Here is a 15,926-nt window from a genome sequence, read left to right on the forward strand (position 1 = left end):
CTGTCCCTGCTGCCCCTGGACGCCCCCTGGTGGCCAACTGGCCATGGCTGGCAGCCCCAGCCCAGCGCCCAGCTGACCAGTCTCTGGACCTGCCTTCAAGGAGCACAGCGGCCAGGGACTGTGACTTCACTGTTAGGGACCTCAGTTTCTATTTTGATAAAACAAGAAACTCCACCTCTTGCCACCGTGACAGTGGCTGGGGTGGGTGTCACAGGGCTGGCACTGAAGGGAACACTCCACAGGAAATAGTCCGTATTTTCACAAGGCTGGGTACTGTTCTCCAAATTGGCATCTTTTTATCCTTTACTCCGTGGGGATCGTAGAGATAAGAACTAATCACAGGTATTTTGCAAGCTGACCAGGCCAAAGGGAGGGGTGAAAAGCAGAGAGAAAAGGGCAAGAGAGTCTGCAGGGAAACACTGTGGGGACCAGCTTCCAGAGCTGCCCCAGCCCAGGCCCACCTGGGGGGGGGTCCCTGTGTTCCCCAAATCATGAACAAAGGCAAGCCGCTCCACCACCATCCAGCACGTGGTGGATCTCTTTAGGATGCGAACCAGATAGCTACGAAGACCCCAAGTGGAGGCCAGCACCCCAACCTGCATCAGCCGAGGGCAAAGCAAACACACGCATCTACGGCAAAAACAACCACACCTCCAAGCCACAGCCACAATAGCCCAGTACCTTTGGCGACATTGCGTGGGGGCAGCGGGGGGGCGCCGGAGGCCGCGGGCTGGCCGGGGGGCGGGCTGCCGCTTAGGACAGCCCCGTACGTCTCGTTCTGCAGCAGGCTGGGCGCGAAACTCCTCTGCTTGTCCTTGGCCAGGCCGGCGGGGTCTCTGGCCAAGGACGCAGCGTTGGACGGAGGCTGGCTGGCCCCTAGCTGGTAGAAGCTGACGGGCCGGTCTTCTCGCCGGCTGGGGCTGGGCTGTGGAGGGGGACAGGCAGAGCGTGAGATACACTTACAAGAAGGACGTGACCTCTGGGGATGACCTCAGGGCACCGACTCTGCCTGGGCCTGGGGGCGCTGGCTCTCCAGACGGTCACTTGCTTTTATCACGTCTCTTACGGAAACACACACGCCACAGAAAGCCATGGTTTACAAGGTACAAGTCTCCATTCCGTGAAGGCTTTAAACAGAGTGAGCTAGTCCTCGTGAGCCTGCGTCCTGGTCCAGCCCTGCACTGCCCTTCATAAACGTGGTCCTTATGTCATAGTACAGGAGCCCTCTGGGACCCCGGCTGCACCCACCCCGACAGTCAGGATCCATGGTGTCTTCCTGTATGAGCTGGAAGTCCCGGAACTCCCCTAACTGGGGGCGAGCAAGCCATGGCCTGGCCTGCACCTGCTGCTGCAAAGGTTTTCCTGGCACACAGCACGCTGCTGGCTTACTGTTGTCCAGCTGCTCCAGCTGCTGCCACGGACAGCGGTACTTTAGGCCAGTACTTTAGCGCCTTGCCCGGCCTGGGGGTGGTGCTGGCCGTGGCCCCCACAGGCCCCACCCACACAAACCTGCAGCTTCTCCTCCACATCGTCGTCGCTCTCGTCCAGGTCCTCCTGGAGCAGCCGCCACTCGTACTCCACGTGGACATGGGAATTGAACCTCCCCGACAGGGCTTGGGTCAGCTGAGGAGGATAAAGTGGGTCAGGGACGTTGCCAGGTCATGTGGTCCGCAGGCAGGTCATGTGGGCAGCTCGCCCACCCATGGCCAGCTGAGCTGCGACGCAGCCCAGGCCCCAGCTCACGGACAACCCTTGCAGCTCGGCCCATGGTGCCTCGAGACTGTAAAGTACGGTTCCCAGGCAAGGGAGAGCATTCTGGGTGCACAGAGAGTGTGATTCATCAGCTGCAACAGGTGTCAGGACACAAGGGCCTGCTCCTCTCCAAGGCCAGACAGTAGCTGAGAGGCTGGGGATGTGTGACTTTGGGTAAATTACTTAACCTCTCTGTGCCATTTCCTCACATGTAAAATGGGAAAAACGGGGAAAACCCTGTCCCGAGGCAGCGCTGGAGAGTGAACGAGCTAACAGAGGTGGAAGGCCTAGGGCAGCGCCCCCCTGGCCTGCACTCCACAGCATCGCCTCAGGAGCGTATCATCGGGCTCCCGCTGAGTGACCAATGCTTTCAAGCCCAACAATAATTCTCAGAGCCCACTGACAGCTGCGGGCAGAGTGGACGGTGCTGCTGGGACTTCCCAGTGCAAATCCAGGTCTGCCTGTCCACTGGCCGCACCAGCAACTCTTCCGCAACAGGAGAAGATGGCACAGGACTACTGTATGATTTGGGGGTGGGTAATGCAAGAAGAAAGCCAGCTTTGAGGTGCTGTGGCTTAGGGGTAAGCTGACAGCTCAGAGACCTCAGAGGACATGTGGTGAAGCCAGCTGTGCTGCCCAGCCATGCCCAGCACATGCTCCAGCAAGCCCCCCAGGAGCAGGCAGTCACCTCCTCTCCAGCCACCCGCTAAGTGCTCCCCGAGGGCATTAGGTACCGCACATGGCCTGCACCCAGAGGCTCCCAGAAAGTCCTCCTCAGAGGGTGGCCGCGCAGCCCCTCACTGTCCACGCTGCATGGACACTCACCAGCTCCTCACAGTGCTCGTGCCGCAGGCGCTTGGCGATGTCCAGCGGCGTCTCCCCCGACTCGTTGGCTAAGGGGTGGGCGAGGAAGGGGTCAGTGAGGCTGCACGTGACTCATCAAGTCAGGGCCCACCCAGTCACGGCTGAGGCTGCCTCAGTAGGGGCAGGTCGCAGCCCATGCAGGCTAAGGTGAGCATGATGAGACAGGTGTGAACCCCGACACCTGGCTGCCAGTCACTGCCCGAGGCCTGGGCCCAGCTCTTGGAGGCCCCACGCGGCCTCCTCAGCGCCCTCCCTCTGAAGCCCTGAACTTTCTTCTAAACAAGCCTCCGGAGTCTGACTATCACCTGCTGTGGCTGGACCTGGCCCTCCAGCAGGGCTGGACTTTTTTCTACCTCCTTGCTCTTCATTCAACAGTTTTTCAAAAATACTTCTTGGTGACCCGCTCGCAGCAGGTATCTCGGCTGGCGAGGCCTGCTGGCTGCCTGGAGGTGGGGGCCCGAGGCTGGACCGGGGGGCGGGGTGAACTAGCTTCTCCCCATGGAGAAACCGTGGAAGTGGGGGCTCACCTATCTCGATGGTGGCCTTGCCCCGCAGCAGGAGCTTCAGGCACTCGGCGTTGGCGGTCAGGCAGCAGTAGTGCAGGGCCGTGCTGCCCCTCCCCGTCTGCTTGTCCAGGTTCCCACTGCGGGCACAGGCAGAGCCAGAGAAGGAGCCGTAAGTCACGGGCCAGAGGGCCAAGCACCAGGGGGAGGCGTGAGCCCCCTAATCCTGACACCCTCCCAAGGAGAAAGCCCCTTTGCGAGTCCAGCATCTCCAGGCTCCCCTGAGCTGGGCCCCCTCAGACTGCCCCTAAAACACAGGCTAATGGGGGGATTGTAGGAGAAAGAGCTTCTTTTCTTTTTCCCCTTTTAAATTCCTTATCTGAGTGTAACGTAAAAAACAGTCTTTCCACCAGCAAAAACCCGGAAACGTTTAAAAAATGAGTCCTCTCTTAAGCTGATCGGATTCCATAAGCGGCTCTTAGAAGCAGATGCTTGGGGGGCAGAATCATCCCACTTTGTGGCTTCCTGCATGACCTCAGCGGGGCCGCGTCTTCCACAGGTAGTTCCAAGAGCCATGGAAACAGGCCGTGATGTCCAGGCAGTGAAAAGGCACTAGAAGAGCCACGTTACCCCGCCCAGGCTTCTGGGATGTTCCCGAACAGCTCTGTTCATCGAGGCGCGGGGCCTTGCCCAGGAGACCAGGAGGCCAGGCTGTGGCCAGAGCTGTGGGGTCAGGGTGGCACATGGGTCTGTGGGGATCTCATGCTCAGTGTCCCCCATCAGACGCGCTCACATGCTGCAGGCAGGGGAGGGCAGGAGGGATCAGTTCTTCCAACGTCAGCCAAGCCAGGTGGCCTAATAGGTGCTGGAGCACCCTAAGGTAGACCTGACATTTGGCTCACTGGCGAAGTAGCCCTGAACTGTGCCACCATCACACTGGGGCAGTGCCCCCATATACAGTGGGACAGTGTGGTGGCCACCAGGGTGACGCCCCAGCGCCCCATGGGAGCTTTCAGTGTAAAAATAGCCATGTTTTCTGATTGCTCCTCTTCTCAATCTGGAACAGAAACCAGAACTTTCTTCTTTTGCCCCTGAGAGTTCACCCTGAGGGAGGAGCCATCACTGGGGATTAAGTCAAAGGTCGGGGGCCCCCCCGTGCCAGTGCTGGGCAGGCATCCAGACCCTCTGAGCAGTTTCCATGAGGGCGGCCTAGCCGACCCCCCACCCCCTCCGCCCAAGCCCTTCCTCACCCCTGCTGCAGGGAAGGCAGGGAAGGCAGAAGTGCCCCCACTTGGGCATGGCAGCATCTCCTGTTCCACGTGGGACAATTTTAAAGGCTTCTCCTCCTGCACACCATCCCGGCAGGGGCAGAGAGTCAAGTGTCACCTGGACAGGCCTTCAAGCCCAGCTTCAGCTGCCAGCAGGCAAAGCAGCACAGCAGCGGAACCGAGAAGGCCGCAGAGACCATGCAGTGCCGAGTGCACCGCACGCCCCTCCAAAGCCAACTTCTGACTCAAGGATGAAGTCAAGTTCTCCAACCAAGCAGTGGTCTACGCCCCGGAGTCCTGGTTTACCATCTCAGCTGGATCTGTGAGTCCCTCTACTGCTCCCCTCTGCTCAGGGCACCCTATTTGGGTCTTGTGGGACCCCAGACAGAGCTAGGGGCTTGGAATTCAGCAGGTGCATGGACTGGGGGTCTCCCTGAGGCCTGGCCAGTAGAAGCTGGACCCTGCATGTCCCCCAAGGGTCTCTGTCTCACTCCAGGGCGTGTGGAGGGCTACACCGGAACACCCCAGGCCAGGCAACATCATCCTGGTCCCAAAAATTAAACTTTAGACCCCGGAAGTTACCCAGTCTCAGCCACTCACCTGAAGCAATGATGCCTGCTTCCTCCCTTACAAACACCAAGGGGCAAAATCTGACGCTTCCCCTAATTTTAGGACACTCACCTGTTCTGAACCAAAAAGTCAACGATGTGAAGGGAAGTCCGGTCCACGGATCTGACAGCGAGATGCAGGGCTGTTTCATCTGGCTCCTGAAAACCAGAGAGGAACGAACATTCCAGAACCCCACAGCAACACTCAACCCTGGGTCCCCCACAAGAGGAATCGTGCACCCCTTTCCTCTTCGCTCTTCCCCAAAACACCACTCCAAGCTCTGCAGCACCTTCATCTCCATGCACAGGCTCTGCCCTGGGAACACGCGCTAGAGGTCGGTCCCACTGCTCATCTCTTCATGGGAGGCAAGCAAGAAATTCAGGGGTTTCATTCCAAAGTCCCCTCCGTTTCTGTGTCCCTGTCCCTACACACAACTCGAGGTGCTGCCTGCCAGTGGGTGCTCTCTTCAGATCTTTCCACGTTCTCCTTATAGGGGCGGCGGCGCCAGCCCCCTGCCACTCTACCCTGTGCTGGGCAGTGGCCCTGCTGCCTTTCCTGAAAGCAACTTCTGGCAGGTGGGGGAGAAACCCAATAGGGGGTACTTTAGGAGGTTGGTGGGGGAGAGGGCTGCAGGCTGAGGAAAGATCCGGGAACGGGGAACCTAGGCAGAGGGGGTGACCCCAATGCCACCTGCACTGCCTGCTCTTCCAGCCCAGGCTGCCCCATTCTCCGGCCGGGACAGCTCAGTGTGGCTTTCGCCGCCTCTCGTGGCCTCACGCTGACGCAAAGGCTCCTGGGGTGCTCAGCCCAGCCCCATATTCTGGGGGTGGCGGTTTCCAAGGAGTGTGAGCGTCCACAGGGTGCCAGGCAGGCAATCAGGACTGCACCCCATCCTGAGGGAGGCTGTCCCCCTGCCCCCATAACTCAGGGAGCTGCTGCGGGGGGGTGGCCCAGGAGCCGCACCCCGCTGCTGAAGACAGGCTTCCTTTGGGGGGGCCTCCGAGGGGCTTCTCTCCAGGGCTGGCACTGTCCCACTCTGGCTGGAAGCATAAACCGCCCGTCTGTCCCCGCGGCGCTGGTGCTGAGCCGCACGGCCTCGCCGGCGTTCTCTCCCCACTGCCTGAGCCAACCCCCCCTCCTTTCTGTTTCTCTAGAGCAGCGAGCCCCGCTCTTACGTGTCCGTTGGCCAGGGGGATCTTTTCCGTCAGGTCCACGCCGTCGGCATATGCCTGGAGCAACCCGAACACGTCTCTCATCTTGACAGCCTCGCAGAGGCCGTGCAGCTTGGCCGCGTGGTCCGCGTGCCTCTTCCTGGCGTACTTCCTCTCCATGTACTTGGCGGTGATGTAGTCCTTTCTCGCGTTCCTGCAATCAAGCACCATCACCTGCGGATCGCGCAGGGCCTCCAGCACCGGTCCAGCGAGGACACCCAAGAGCCTGCCGGGCCCGCGGCGAGGTGCGCCTGCAGGGAACCTCCTTGCGCCGGGAGGATGGCGTCGCCTGCCCCTGCAGGTGGGAACTGAGACCTCCCAGCAGGTGAGTTGTGCTCCCGCAGCCACGCAGACTTCTCACCCAGCAGGATATGCCAGGGAGGGCCGGCCCCCCAGGTCCCTCTCCTAACTTGAGACGACCCTACGTTTTCAGGTGCAGAATCAGCGGGAACTTCTGTGGCCTCTGCTGCCCACACCGACCCACTGCCTGTCCGCCTCCTCGCCCGCTGATGCCCCCAGGCTCAGAGAGGGCGCTCGCTCCATCCCCACCAGGAAAATGAGAACCTGCCCCTGGCGCCCGGCCTTGTGGCCTCAGCCCCACGCAGCCTCTCTGGGTCAATCTGAAACTCGAGCCTCACCCCAAGGGATAAGGGCTGCTTAACGAGCCTCGCACCTGCTCTCTGAAGCCTCGCATTACCCAGGCTCCTGGGAATGCGACACCACGAGCCTCTGCTACGGTCACAAGCGTAAGTGACTTAGCCCCAACGCCCACTAAATACCCACCTAAGCTGCCTGAAGCCGAGCGGCTGCCGGCCGCGCCGCCCGTGCCCCCCTCCCTGCGGGGTAAGCGCCTTTACCGGATGCGGTTACCTGAGCGCCGGGATGGGAGCCGGGCTCAGCTTCCCAGCCACACGCCCCACAGACTTGTTACAAAAATCGGCGTTCTCTGCTTTCACAAAGGGCCCGAACCCAGCGCCTAAGGGTCAAGCCCCTCTTTCCTGCCCCCGTTCATCAGCACCCTGCAAGCTTGCTAAGGGCAAGAGAACGAGGCGAGGCGCCTGCACAGACACAGGCGGGCAGTCACGGAGGAGGACGGCCCCGCTCCCTCTTAACTGCTGGGCTGTGGCCAACCCCGGGGCCCTGCAGCACCTCCGCCTCAGGAGTCTCCCAAGGGAGGGGCTGTCTCTGTGAAAGGACTTTCCACTTCCTCGGCAGTTCCCCCCACTCCCCTGCCAGAACACTCTCCTCCCAGCTGCCCACCCTGCACCGGTGCGTCCCCTCCCTGGCCTGGGGACACTCCGCCCCGTCCTATAGTCTGGCCTCACTCTGCCTCAGGCCGCAGCGGTGACCAGCCTCTGGGCAGCTAAGCCACGGGAGCCTGAAGTGGGCAGGACATGCACTGCCCGGGCAGCTGGTGGCCGTCCACCACTCACAGGCCAGTGTGACCTGGGCCATTTATGCTTCATCCCTAAGACTGGCAGGAATCCCTCCACTGGGCCAGCTGGGTGCGGATATGCCCCAGAACTTCTCAACCAAGTTTTGTGCCGACAGTAAAACTAAAACTTAAAACTTTTTTTTTGCAGGAAACAACACACCGCATTTGCAAGGGCCTGGGAAAGAGAACGTGCGTAGTCACGCATCTCTGACAACGGACGGTTTCCACAGGCTCAGATTGGTGTGGGGAGGACCAGGATGGGAAAGTGACGGCCAGGCGTGCCGGGCAGGGCGAGGGAGAGCCACCGGCCACCAGCAGAGGGCGATGACCACCTCCACGGACACAGGCACCCCCATCTGCTTTGCTGTGGCCTCTTCCTAAGAAAAACAGCCATGCCAGGTCGTCTGCACACCCACGGGGTAAAGTGACTACAGCAGGACCACTTCGGCTGAGGCTCTGCTAAGGACGCGGCAGCGGAGGATGCCCCCCGCCCCGGCTTGGGCAGCCCCGCACTCACATGTCGCTGCCGGGGTTGGGTTTGACCGAGTCCTCTGCTGGAAGGCAGCTCTCCATGATCTCGTTGAAGCCCGCATTCCCAATGTTCTTGGCCAGCTGCAAAGACAGAGTGGACACAGGCCGCTCAAATATTAACGCCGCCCACGGCACGTGCCTCAGACACCTGCCGGCTGCTTCCTCGCCACTGAGAAATAGGCGATAGGTGGTTGCCTTTATGAAGACGGACAGACCCAAGGGTGCCCTGAGAGGACCCTGGTGCAGCAGTGCCTGTCACAGAGCAGCGTTCCCGTGGCATGAGGGTGGGTCCTGCCCGTGCCGGGTTATTTTCTCTTCCTTGTGCTGTTCAACGTGGTGGCTGAGGAGTGAGGGTTTGGGCACAAGGACACGCCCCTAATCCCCACACACTCAGCAAAGGGGGTTGGGGCAGACGTGGGGACAGGCCACACCCATGTGCGACCCTTTGTTTTTCTGACAACCATCGAGGAAGAGGCTTAGAGAAGGGAGCGTTTCAAACCAAGGCAGAAATTAGATGCTAAAAATATCTGCAGGTATTGATTAAGCAGGCTCTGCCTGACTCAATTCTCAGCCAGCTCTCAATGGTGATGAAGAAATCACTTCTTCAAACTCTAAACTAAACTGTATAGACAGAGTACATACAGTGTCTAAGGGACTGTACAGACAGAGGCAATACACTGGAGCCAGGATCAGAAGTCACCTCGTCTCACTGTCAAGACGGAGATGATGCAGCCCTTCCAAAGGCTGCTGGGGCCTTCCTCCCCAGATCACCACTTACGTTCCTGAGATACGTCTAAGCCGGTCTAACAGATGTGTTGGGTCAGGTTCCTACCAGGCTGGGAGCCAACTATTAAAGGCCACTATTAAAAATTACACCCTATAAACGCATACTGAAATAAGTTACATTATAAACAAAGTAGTAGATACTCAACACTCATCACTTCCAGTGATTTCACCGCAGCTGTCACTGGTGGAGCTTGGGATGTGACTGTGCAGCTGTGAGGTGAGTTACTGAGGAGAACCTCTTCACCTCCACGCTGAGTGGCTCACACCCACAGCCTCAGATGGGTCCAGCAGTCAGGGGAACAGGGCTGGGCTCCCCAAGGAGCTGGCTGTTAGACATCTGTGGGGGGATGGGGTGGGAGGAGAGACAGGAGTGCTCCCCATAAGGTAACGACTTGCTGAGGCTGCTTACACCTTGGGTGAAGGGTGAGCTCTGGAATCGGAACACAGGGACATGGCCCCCCAGGACTGGCTCAGCAGTTGTATGACTGGGTGTGTCAACGCACTCAGAGCCTCAGTTCCTCCTCTGTAAAGTGGGGAGGATACACCCAGGTCAAAGGGCTGTCATGGAGGGCAAGTGAGCTCACCCTTAAGAGCAGTGCAAGGTGTGGGGTAGAACGAGCCATCACCACTTTACGCTGCCTTGCGCGTCCATTCAGTTGAGCAGACGGGAGCGGCAGCATGGCTGGGGGCTTACTGAGAAGCTGGGTTTGTTGGAAAACAGGCTGCAAGGAGCCCAGACCTATGCCATTCTCAGCACCCTCAGCCCGCGGGCACACGCTCCACATCGTGGTGCCGATAGCATGTCAGCTGCTGCCCAAGCGTGGCCAGGGACGTGGGGGGGTGGGCCTTACTGAGTGCAGCTCAGTGTGGAGCTTGATGGAAAAGGGGTGCCACTAACGGAGTCACCAGAACCCACTTGAGTTCATCTCAGCTTGTCTTTCCTTGGAAGGGCCAGGAAGTGTTTGACAAGACAGCTGGAAACGCACTACAAGTTCAGCTTCAGATGCAGACTGAGTGGGCGTCTGTAAGATGCAAGGCCCCTGGGGCGGGGGGTGCTGACCAGAACGACTGATTTTCTGTCAAGGTTATTGCTCTTGACACTAAAATCAATGGTGCTCAATAGCCACTTAATTAATATGCACTGCCCAGAAAGAGCTTCAAACACGCCTCTGACCTAATCAGCAACTAGGGACTTTGAGCAGAGTCCCCGAGGCCCCCCTTCCAGGTAGCACTGCAGCTCCCCGCATGGTATGTCTTGAAAACTGGCAAGTCACATCACAGAAACGCTTCACTGTCCAAACGTGACCTGCGTCATGCGGCTCCTGTGTTACCCCTGAACGAGAGTGGGAGATGGGCAGTAGAAACGAAGACCAGTGTCCCTCCCGAAGGGTCCCTCCCAGAGGGAGAGCTCGGGCCAAGGAGTGACCGCAGTCCCGCAGAAGCCGGCTGCTGAGTCTGGGAGGACGAGTCCTTTTCCGCCTGAGCCCTGGGCTCTGCCTCTGTCTGGGGCGAACCAGACAGGGCCAGCACGTGATGGCAGAATCCCAGGCCAGTCTCTACCCTCCTTTCTGACTTCATTTTATTCACTCATGAACTCAGCTTGGCAATAAGAAGCACCTCAACCAGCAGCAGCCGGTGGGAGGAGTCCGCAGCGCGCTTCTGGTCGCCCACGACCATCTGGCAACGTGGTGCCCCCTGCCAGCCCAGCGGAATCTCACATTCACAAAATGGATTCTCACAAGATGGATTCTCATGCCAAAATAACTCAGCTTTCAGGGGCCTCCCCGGTGGCGCAGCGGGTTGAGCGCAGCGCTGTGAAGCTGTCCGCAGCCTCTGCATCTGGGGTTCAATTCCTGGCGAGCCAGGAAGATTCCCACATGGTGCAGCAGACCTCTCCTGTCTTGCCCGCTGCTCCCTCAGCAGTGCTGTCGGTCTCTCTGCTGTTCCACTCCCCACTCTGTCTCTGGTGAATCCTCTCACCCTCCCATGCCTCTGGCCTGTACCCCAGCTCTTGTATACATAAAAAATAAAGCTTAAAAAAAAACCAACCAAAAAACCCTCAGCTTTCAGGACCTCAAGTCCCGCCCAAAGTGAAGGACTGGGGAATTACCAGCAGCTCAGATGTCCCTAAAACATCCAGCGTCAGGGACTGCATCCTGGAGTAGTGCACACCCAGCTCTCGGTGGATGCCGGAACATTCGATGCAGGTCAGAATGCCCAGGTTGGTCGACAGCCAGGTAGGATCTGCCGGAGAACAGAACTGCAGTGAGCAGACGTCGGGGACAGAACTTCTGCTGTTGCGGACGAGGAGTTCTAGGCATGATTTCATGATCCTCGATGCGTCTGAGGCCCTCATTCATCCACACCTACCACCAATTTACACACAACACACACGTGTGCACACAGCTGTCCTCTCTCCTCTCCTGGTCCCTCCACCCCCTCCATCCCCTCCTTTCCTGAGAGGTGCTGTGTGCAAGAGGGGCACGGGGACCTCTAGCGGCCACGGGGCCCTCCAGGACCTTGCTGAGCACAGACCAAGGGCGTCACCAGGTGGTGCCTGCAACAGAGAGCGAGAGACATGGGGCCTAGTGCTGGCATCTAGCCCGGTGGGGAACAGGCTAAACACACACAAGCCTGCGTGTTCATGAAGATGCTAATGCGACCGGGAGCAAACACTGAGGGCTAATGCGGCTTCAGAAATGACAGCTGTGCTGCCAGGCCCCCGCCTCATACAGGTGAGCGCCTCAGCAGGCCGAGGAGGCAGGAGCCTCAGGAGGCCAAGGAGGCAGGTGTCTTCACAATGCTTGGAAAGGTGCGGGGCCATGGGGAGGACACAGGCAGGTGCAGTCAGGCCACGCCCACATGCACACGTATCTGTGCCGCCCCTCACTGTACAGTTACCCCCTCTCGGAAGCCAAGCACACAGTAGGGACTCAGATATGCTTGACAGAGGAATGCTGAATTTGCTGAAAACGGACAACTCAAACACACTGGCGTGCTGGCAGAGCCCACAAGTACCTTCCTCTTTGAAATAATAGCTTGTTGCCCTAAGACACTCATGGCAACTATGTAATTATGGCAACTGAGGTCAGTAAGCTCACTGGAAAGTTACTTTTCAAGTGTTCAAGTTGTGAAAGACGTCATCTACCTGAGGAAACACTTCCGGGCATCAGCAGGGCACGTCCCCAGCCCTCGCAGCCGTGTTTCCCGCACCCTGGGTCGCTCCTGGCATGTGGGTGGTCATAGGGCACTGAGCCTACTTCCCGTCAAGTCTTTGCCTCACCCACCTCACCTCAGCCTTTTGAACAAAAATGTACCTAACTTCGACTTCTAGATGGAAGTCGTTAAAAAGGCCACGTACTGCTCTGTCCTTCTCTTAAGAAGCAGCACGATTCAGCACGGGCCACTCTCCACCTCATCTCCTGCCAAAAAGGTATTTTTCAAGAGGTCCAAACCTCAAGAGGTAATTCCTCAAATGATGCCCAGATCTAGTCTCCAGGGGAACGGGAAGCTCACGGCCCTTCTCGGCCATCCACTCTGGCTCTGTTTTGTTTGCTTTTCAAAAAAATTGGCATAGAATTAGAGGAACGCAAAGGCAAACGGCCACCCTAAGCTACCACCTTTCCCATCTCACACGCGTTCAGGAAAGGCTGGCCCACGGCTCCCTGGGCCACAAGACCACCGCATCTTAACTAGAATGGAAGACAACTGATTGCTGTTAAAACCAGCAACACTGCCGGCTTTTCTGAAAAGCAAAGGGAAAGATCTCATTTCACAGAATGTGAAGGGTGGGAGGGGCTGGAAAAGAATCTCCCGGCTGCTGCATTTTCCGGCCAGGAAAACCAGAGTCTAACAGTCGGGGGCTCTTCCAGGCCACCCACTTGACAGCACCTTAGAATCTCCGCAGCGTCTATGCAGCGGCAGGAGTGCGCTAAGTCCCACAGGCGCCCGACTTCTGGAGCCAACAGCACAGCCGCCACTGCGACCCCACCCTCGTTGTGTGTCTCAGCTTTCAACCCCCAAAGAGCATTTAGGCCTTGTTAGCGATACTGGGCGATCTGCACGCGGTCCTGTTCCGAAGGCCGGGGCCCATGCCCCACCCTTGCCCTAGGAGGTGCGCACACTGACGGGCCGTGTGCTGGTGAGTCGGGGTGAGGGGCGGCCAGGCTGTGCTGAACTTAGTGCTCGGGAAAAAAAAGGGGTGATCAGACTGGGTTGTGTGCAATGAGCTGTGGGGCCTGGGGGGGCCTGGGGGGCTTGGGGAGGGCCTGGGTCACCTGGCGCCCCGCAGTCGCAGCACACATCATTGCCCGACATCCGCTGCACTTCAGAGATGATCTCCTTGGTCAGTTCCTGGACGATGTTGTTTTCTCCAGTGTTGTCATCTCCCTTAAATGCATTGTTTAAAGCTTCTTCTTTGCTGTTCTGCAGCACAGACATCCAGCTGGAAAATCACAGTGGGGCTGGGTTAAATCCCACAGATTGCTGAGCCCCAGCCCGAAGCCCCAATGCACAGGAACTCACATTTGACATTCTTGCTCGTCCTCGGCCTGGAAGTGGTACGTCCTGTCATCTGCAGGCGAGAGGACTCGTCAGCTCTGAGCCCAGACTGTCACCCGCACACAGTCCCACAGACATTAACCTCGGGAACAGTCTTAACTCTGCTGGGAATGGGTGAGCTGTACACAAACATGCTCTCATGCTGAGGTCCTTCCATGCTGCTGAGTCGCTGGTCTTTGTGGTTTTGTGATGCAAATTAAAGAATCTGCCTAGTTCTCCCTCCAGACTAGAGACATGCAGCTCCCCTCAAATTGCAGCTATTCCAGGAAAACTGTCACTATCCTTTCAAGCTTGCTCCAGACTTGGCCCCCCAAAGTAATAGTTAAGGCCCTTTAATAGCAAAAGCCTTTCTAAAGTGGGGAACTGAGATGTTTCTGGCCTACTTAGGGAAAAGCCAACAGCTGGCTCTGTGGTCATTCTTTTGTGTGTGCCACCAAACAGAACAGCACACAGAAGCAGAAAGATGAATTCTGCGGTGCGCAAGATAAACCGTCTCGGAGACAAGACTTCAAGGCCCCCTGGAGAGGCCAGCACCGGGCAGCAGTGTTTCTCACGCAGCCACAACAGCGGCAGTGGGGAGGGGCAGGAAGGGAGAGGATGCCGCTAGAAATCCAGGCGATTTCTCTGAAAATCAACTGCTCACAGTATTTGAAATAGGACTGGCGCCCCAGGAGGCAGCTTGCCCTCACTGCCTGCGGTCCAGCAGCTGAGAAAGAAACTTACGTGAAATAAGATCAAAACACTTCTTCTCCTCTGGGTTAGTCTTCACCTGGCAGGTTAACAGGTTGAGCTTTGCAGGAGGCCGGTTAGCCTGTTTGGAAACAGAAAGATGAGGACACTGGGAAGGAAAGCCAGGCAGCTGCACTCCTCTTTAGGACACGGCAGCCGGGGCTCCGGGGGTCTGCACGAAGTCCTTTCAGAGCGGACTGCATGCAGGGAGGCGCAGGGTCCCCAGACCTTAGCTCTACTGGAGAAGGGAGCAACCTTCCTGGCAATGGGTACCCACAAACCCACAGAGGGTTGTGGCCTCCCCAAGATCAAAATGTTCCCAGACTAAAGCTCCGAGACAGTGCCGACTCCTGCTCCGGACACGGGAACTTTGCTGGTGACCCGGGCGCCCCGCTCCATTTCTGCCGATGTTAAAAAAACTGTTTTTCTGAGTGTAGTAAACACTTACTGGGGAAGTAATCTCACTGAGCAAAAATGACAGAGACATAATTTTCTCTCCTTTCTGAAGTGATGACAGATACTAGATCCATAATCCTGAACGCCAACCATCTGTCACTTACGTTTCAACAGAACCCGCCCCGCTCACACACGCACCCCCTCAACAATGCTAACGAGCGATCACACTACAGTATTGTCAGAGAAAGGTCAAAAGTGGCTTATTTTATCACCATTTCAAAAACTACCACAATTAGTCTGGGAAGCAAAGGGCAGAGGATGAGAAGATTATTTCAGGGGAAAAATTCTGAATGGCGAAACGCCTCGGAGAACTCTCCAAATATGAATGGGCTTATCTTCCCATCTGCCAAGTGGGTGAAGAAAGAGAAAATAAACATGTCTTAGACGCTGGTCGTTCTTGTTCGCCCCTCCCACGGCCAAGAGCCTGCAAGAGCTTGGACGTGGGATTAACCTAGATCCATATAGGCGTCTACACTGGGAGAACCTCCACTCCCCTCCACTAAATGCCCCGGGTCCAGGCTGAGGAGTGTGTCTCCAACAAAACAGGCCCGAGCCCTGCTGTGTCAGCAACCTGGGTTGGACAGAGTCTGGATCAGCAGAAGCTGGATAAACAGGGCTGTCTGGACTCTCCTGGGCTGTGGCTCCTACCTGAAGCCTAACAGAATCCCCGGCACGTCAGAAGCCAGTGCTAGGAGATGCCAAGCTCTGCCTCAGTTTGCAAACTTTACTTTTCAAGCAAAAGCATCCATCAATCTAACCTTTACCGACAGAATTACCCAGGGCACCCGAGAACCTTAACACAGGTATCGGGCCCTAAAATCTGTCTTTTCCATCACCTCCCGTGGTCACACAACTGTGGGGGTGCATTCGGCTGGCATTCCTGCTCTATTCCAGACGGCCGGTGTCCCCAGGAGCAGTAAGCAGGCCTGGTGCACTTTGGTAAACAGAGACAGGTTCATGGATGAGGTGACTTTGAATGATCGTATTAGTGACATTTATTCAGCTATTACTGATAATGATACAGTAATTATTCAATTAATTCAATTAATAATATTATTTTGTAAAATTATGTGCTTATAGGAGGCAAGGACTATTCTAAGCCTCTTTTTATTTTTCTAAATTGAAGCAGTACCGGTTTACAACACTGCACGTGATCCAGGGCACAGGCTCACACCCCAGAAGTATGTCGCCACACCCACCATCAAAGCACCCACAGTTCTTC

The 15,926-nt window shown here is 57.3% G+C and overlaps 1 protein-coding gene across 5 annotated transcripts in view; it reads right to left on the reverse strand.

Annotated features, from left to right (window-relative positions):
* Positions 1–15,926, reverse strand: part of ASAP2 (ArfGAP with SH3 domain, ankyrin repeat and PH domain 2) — a 122,079-nt gene that overhangs the window by 15,758 nt on the left and 90,395 nt on the right. For all 5 annotated transcript variants that reach the window (XM_037528544.2, XM_037528543.2, XM_037528546.2 and 2 more), the window contains exons 12-22: positions 14,243–14,330; positions 13,484–13,532; positions 13,237–13,403; positions 11,070–11,203; positions 8,160–8,254; positions 6,172–6,361; positions 5,069–5,154; positions 3,144–3,259; positions 2,578–2,645; positions 1,510–1,623; positions 682–925 (exon numbers count right to left, since the gene is read on the reverse strand). In XM_037528544.2, coding sequence (XP_037384441.1) covers positions 682–925; positions 1,510–1,623; positions 2,578–2,645; positions 3,144–3,259; positions 5,069–5,154; positions 6,172–6,361; positions 8,160–8,254; positions 11,070–11,203; positions 13,237–13,403; positions 13,484–13,532; positions 14,243–14,330 — 1,351 coding nt within the window. The remainder of the gene's footprint in view (positions 1–681; positions 926–1,509; positions 1,624–2,577; positions 2,646–3,143; positions 3,260–5,068; positions 5,155–6,171; positions 6,362–8,159; positions 8,255–11,069; positions 11,204–13,236; positions 13,404–13,483; positions 13,533–14,242; positions 14,331–15,926) is intronic.

Source organism: Talpa occidentalis, unplaced genomic scaffold (assembly GCF_014898055.3).
Source record: "Talpa occidentalis isolate TD23 unplaced genomic scaffold, MPIMG_talOcc4v2.1 talOcc4.5, whole genome shotgun sequence".
Taxonomy (NCBI): Eukaryota; Metazoa; Chordata; class Mammalia; order Eulipotyphla; family Talpidae; genus Talpa; species Talpa occidentalis.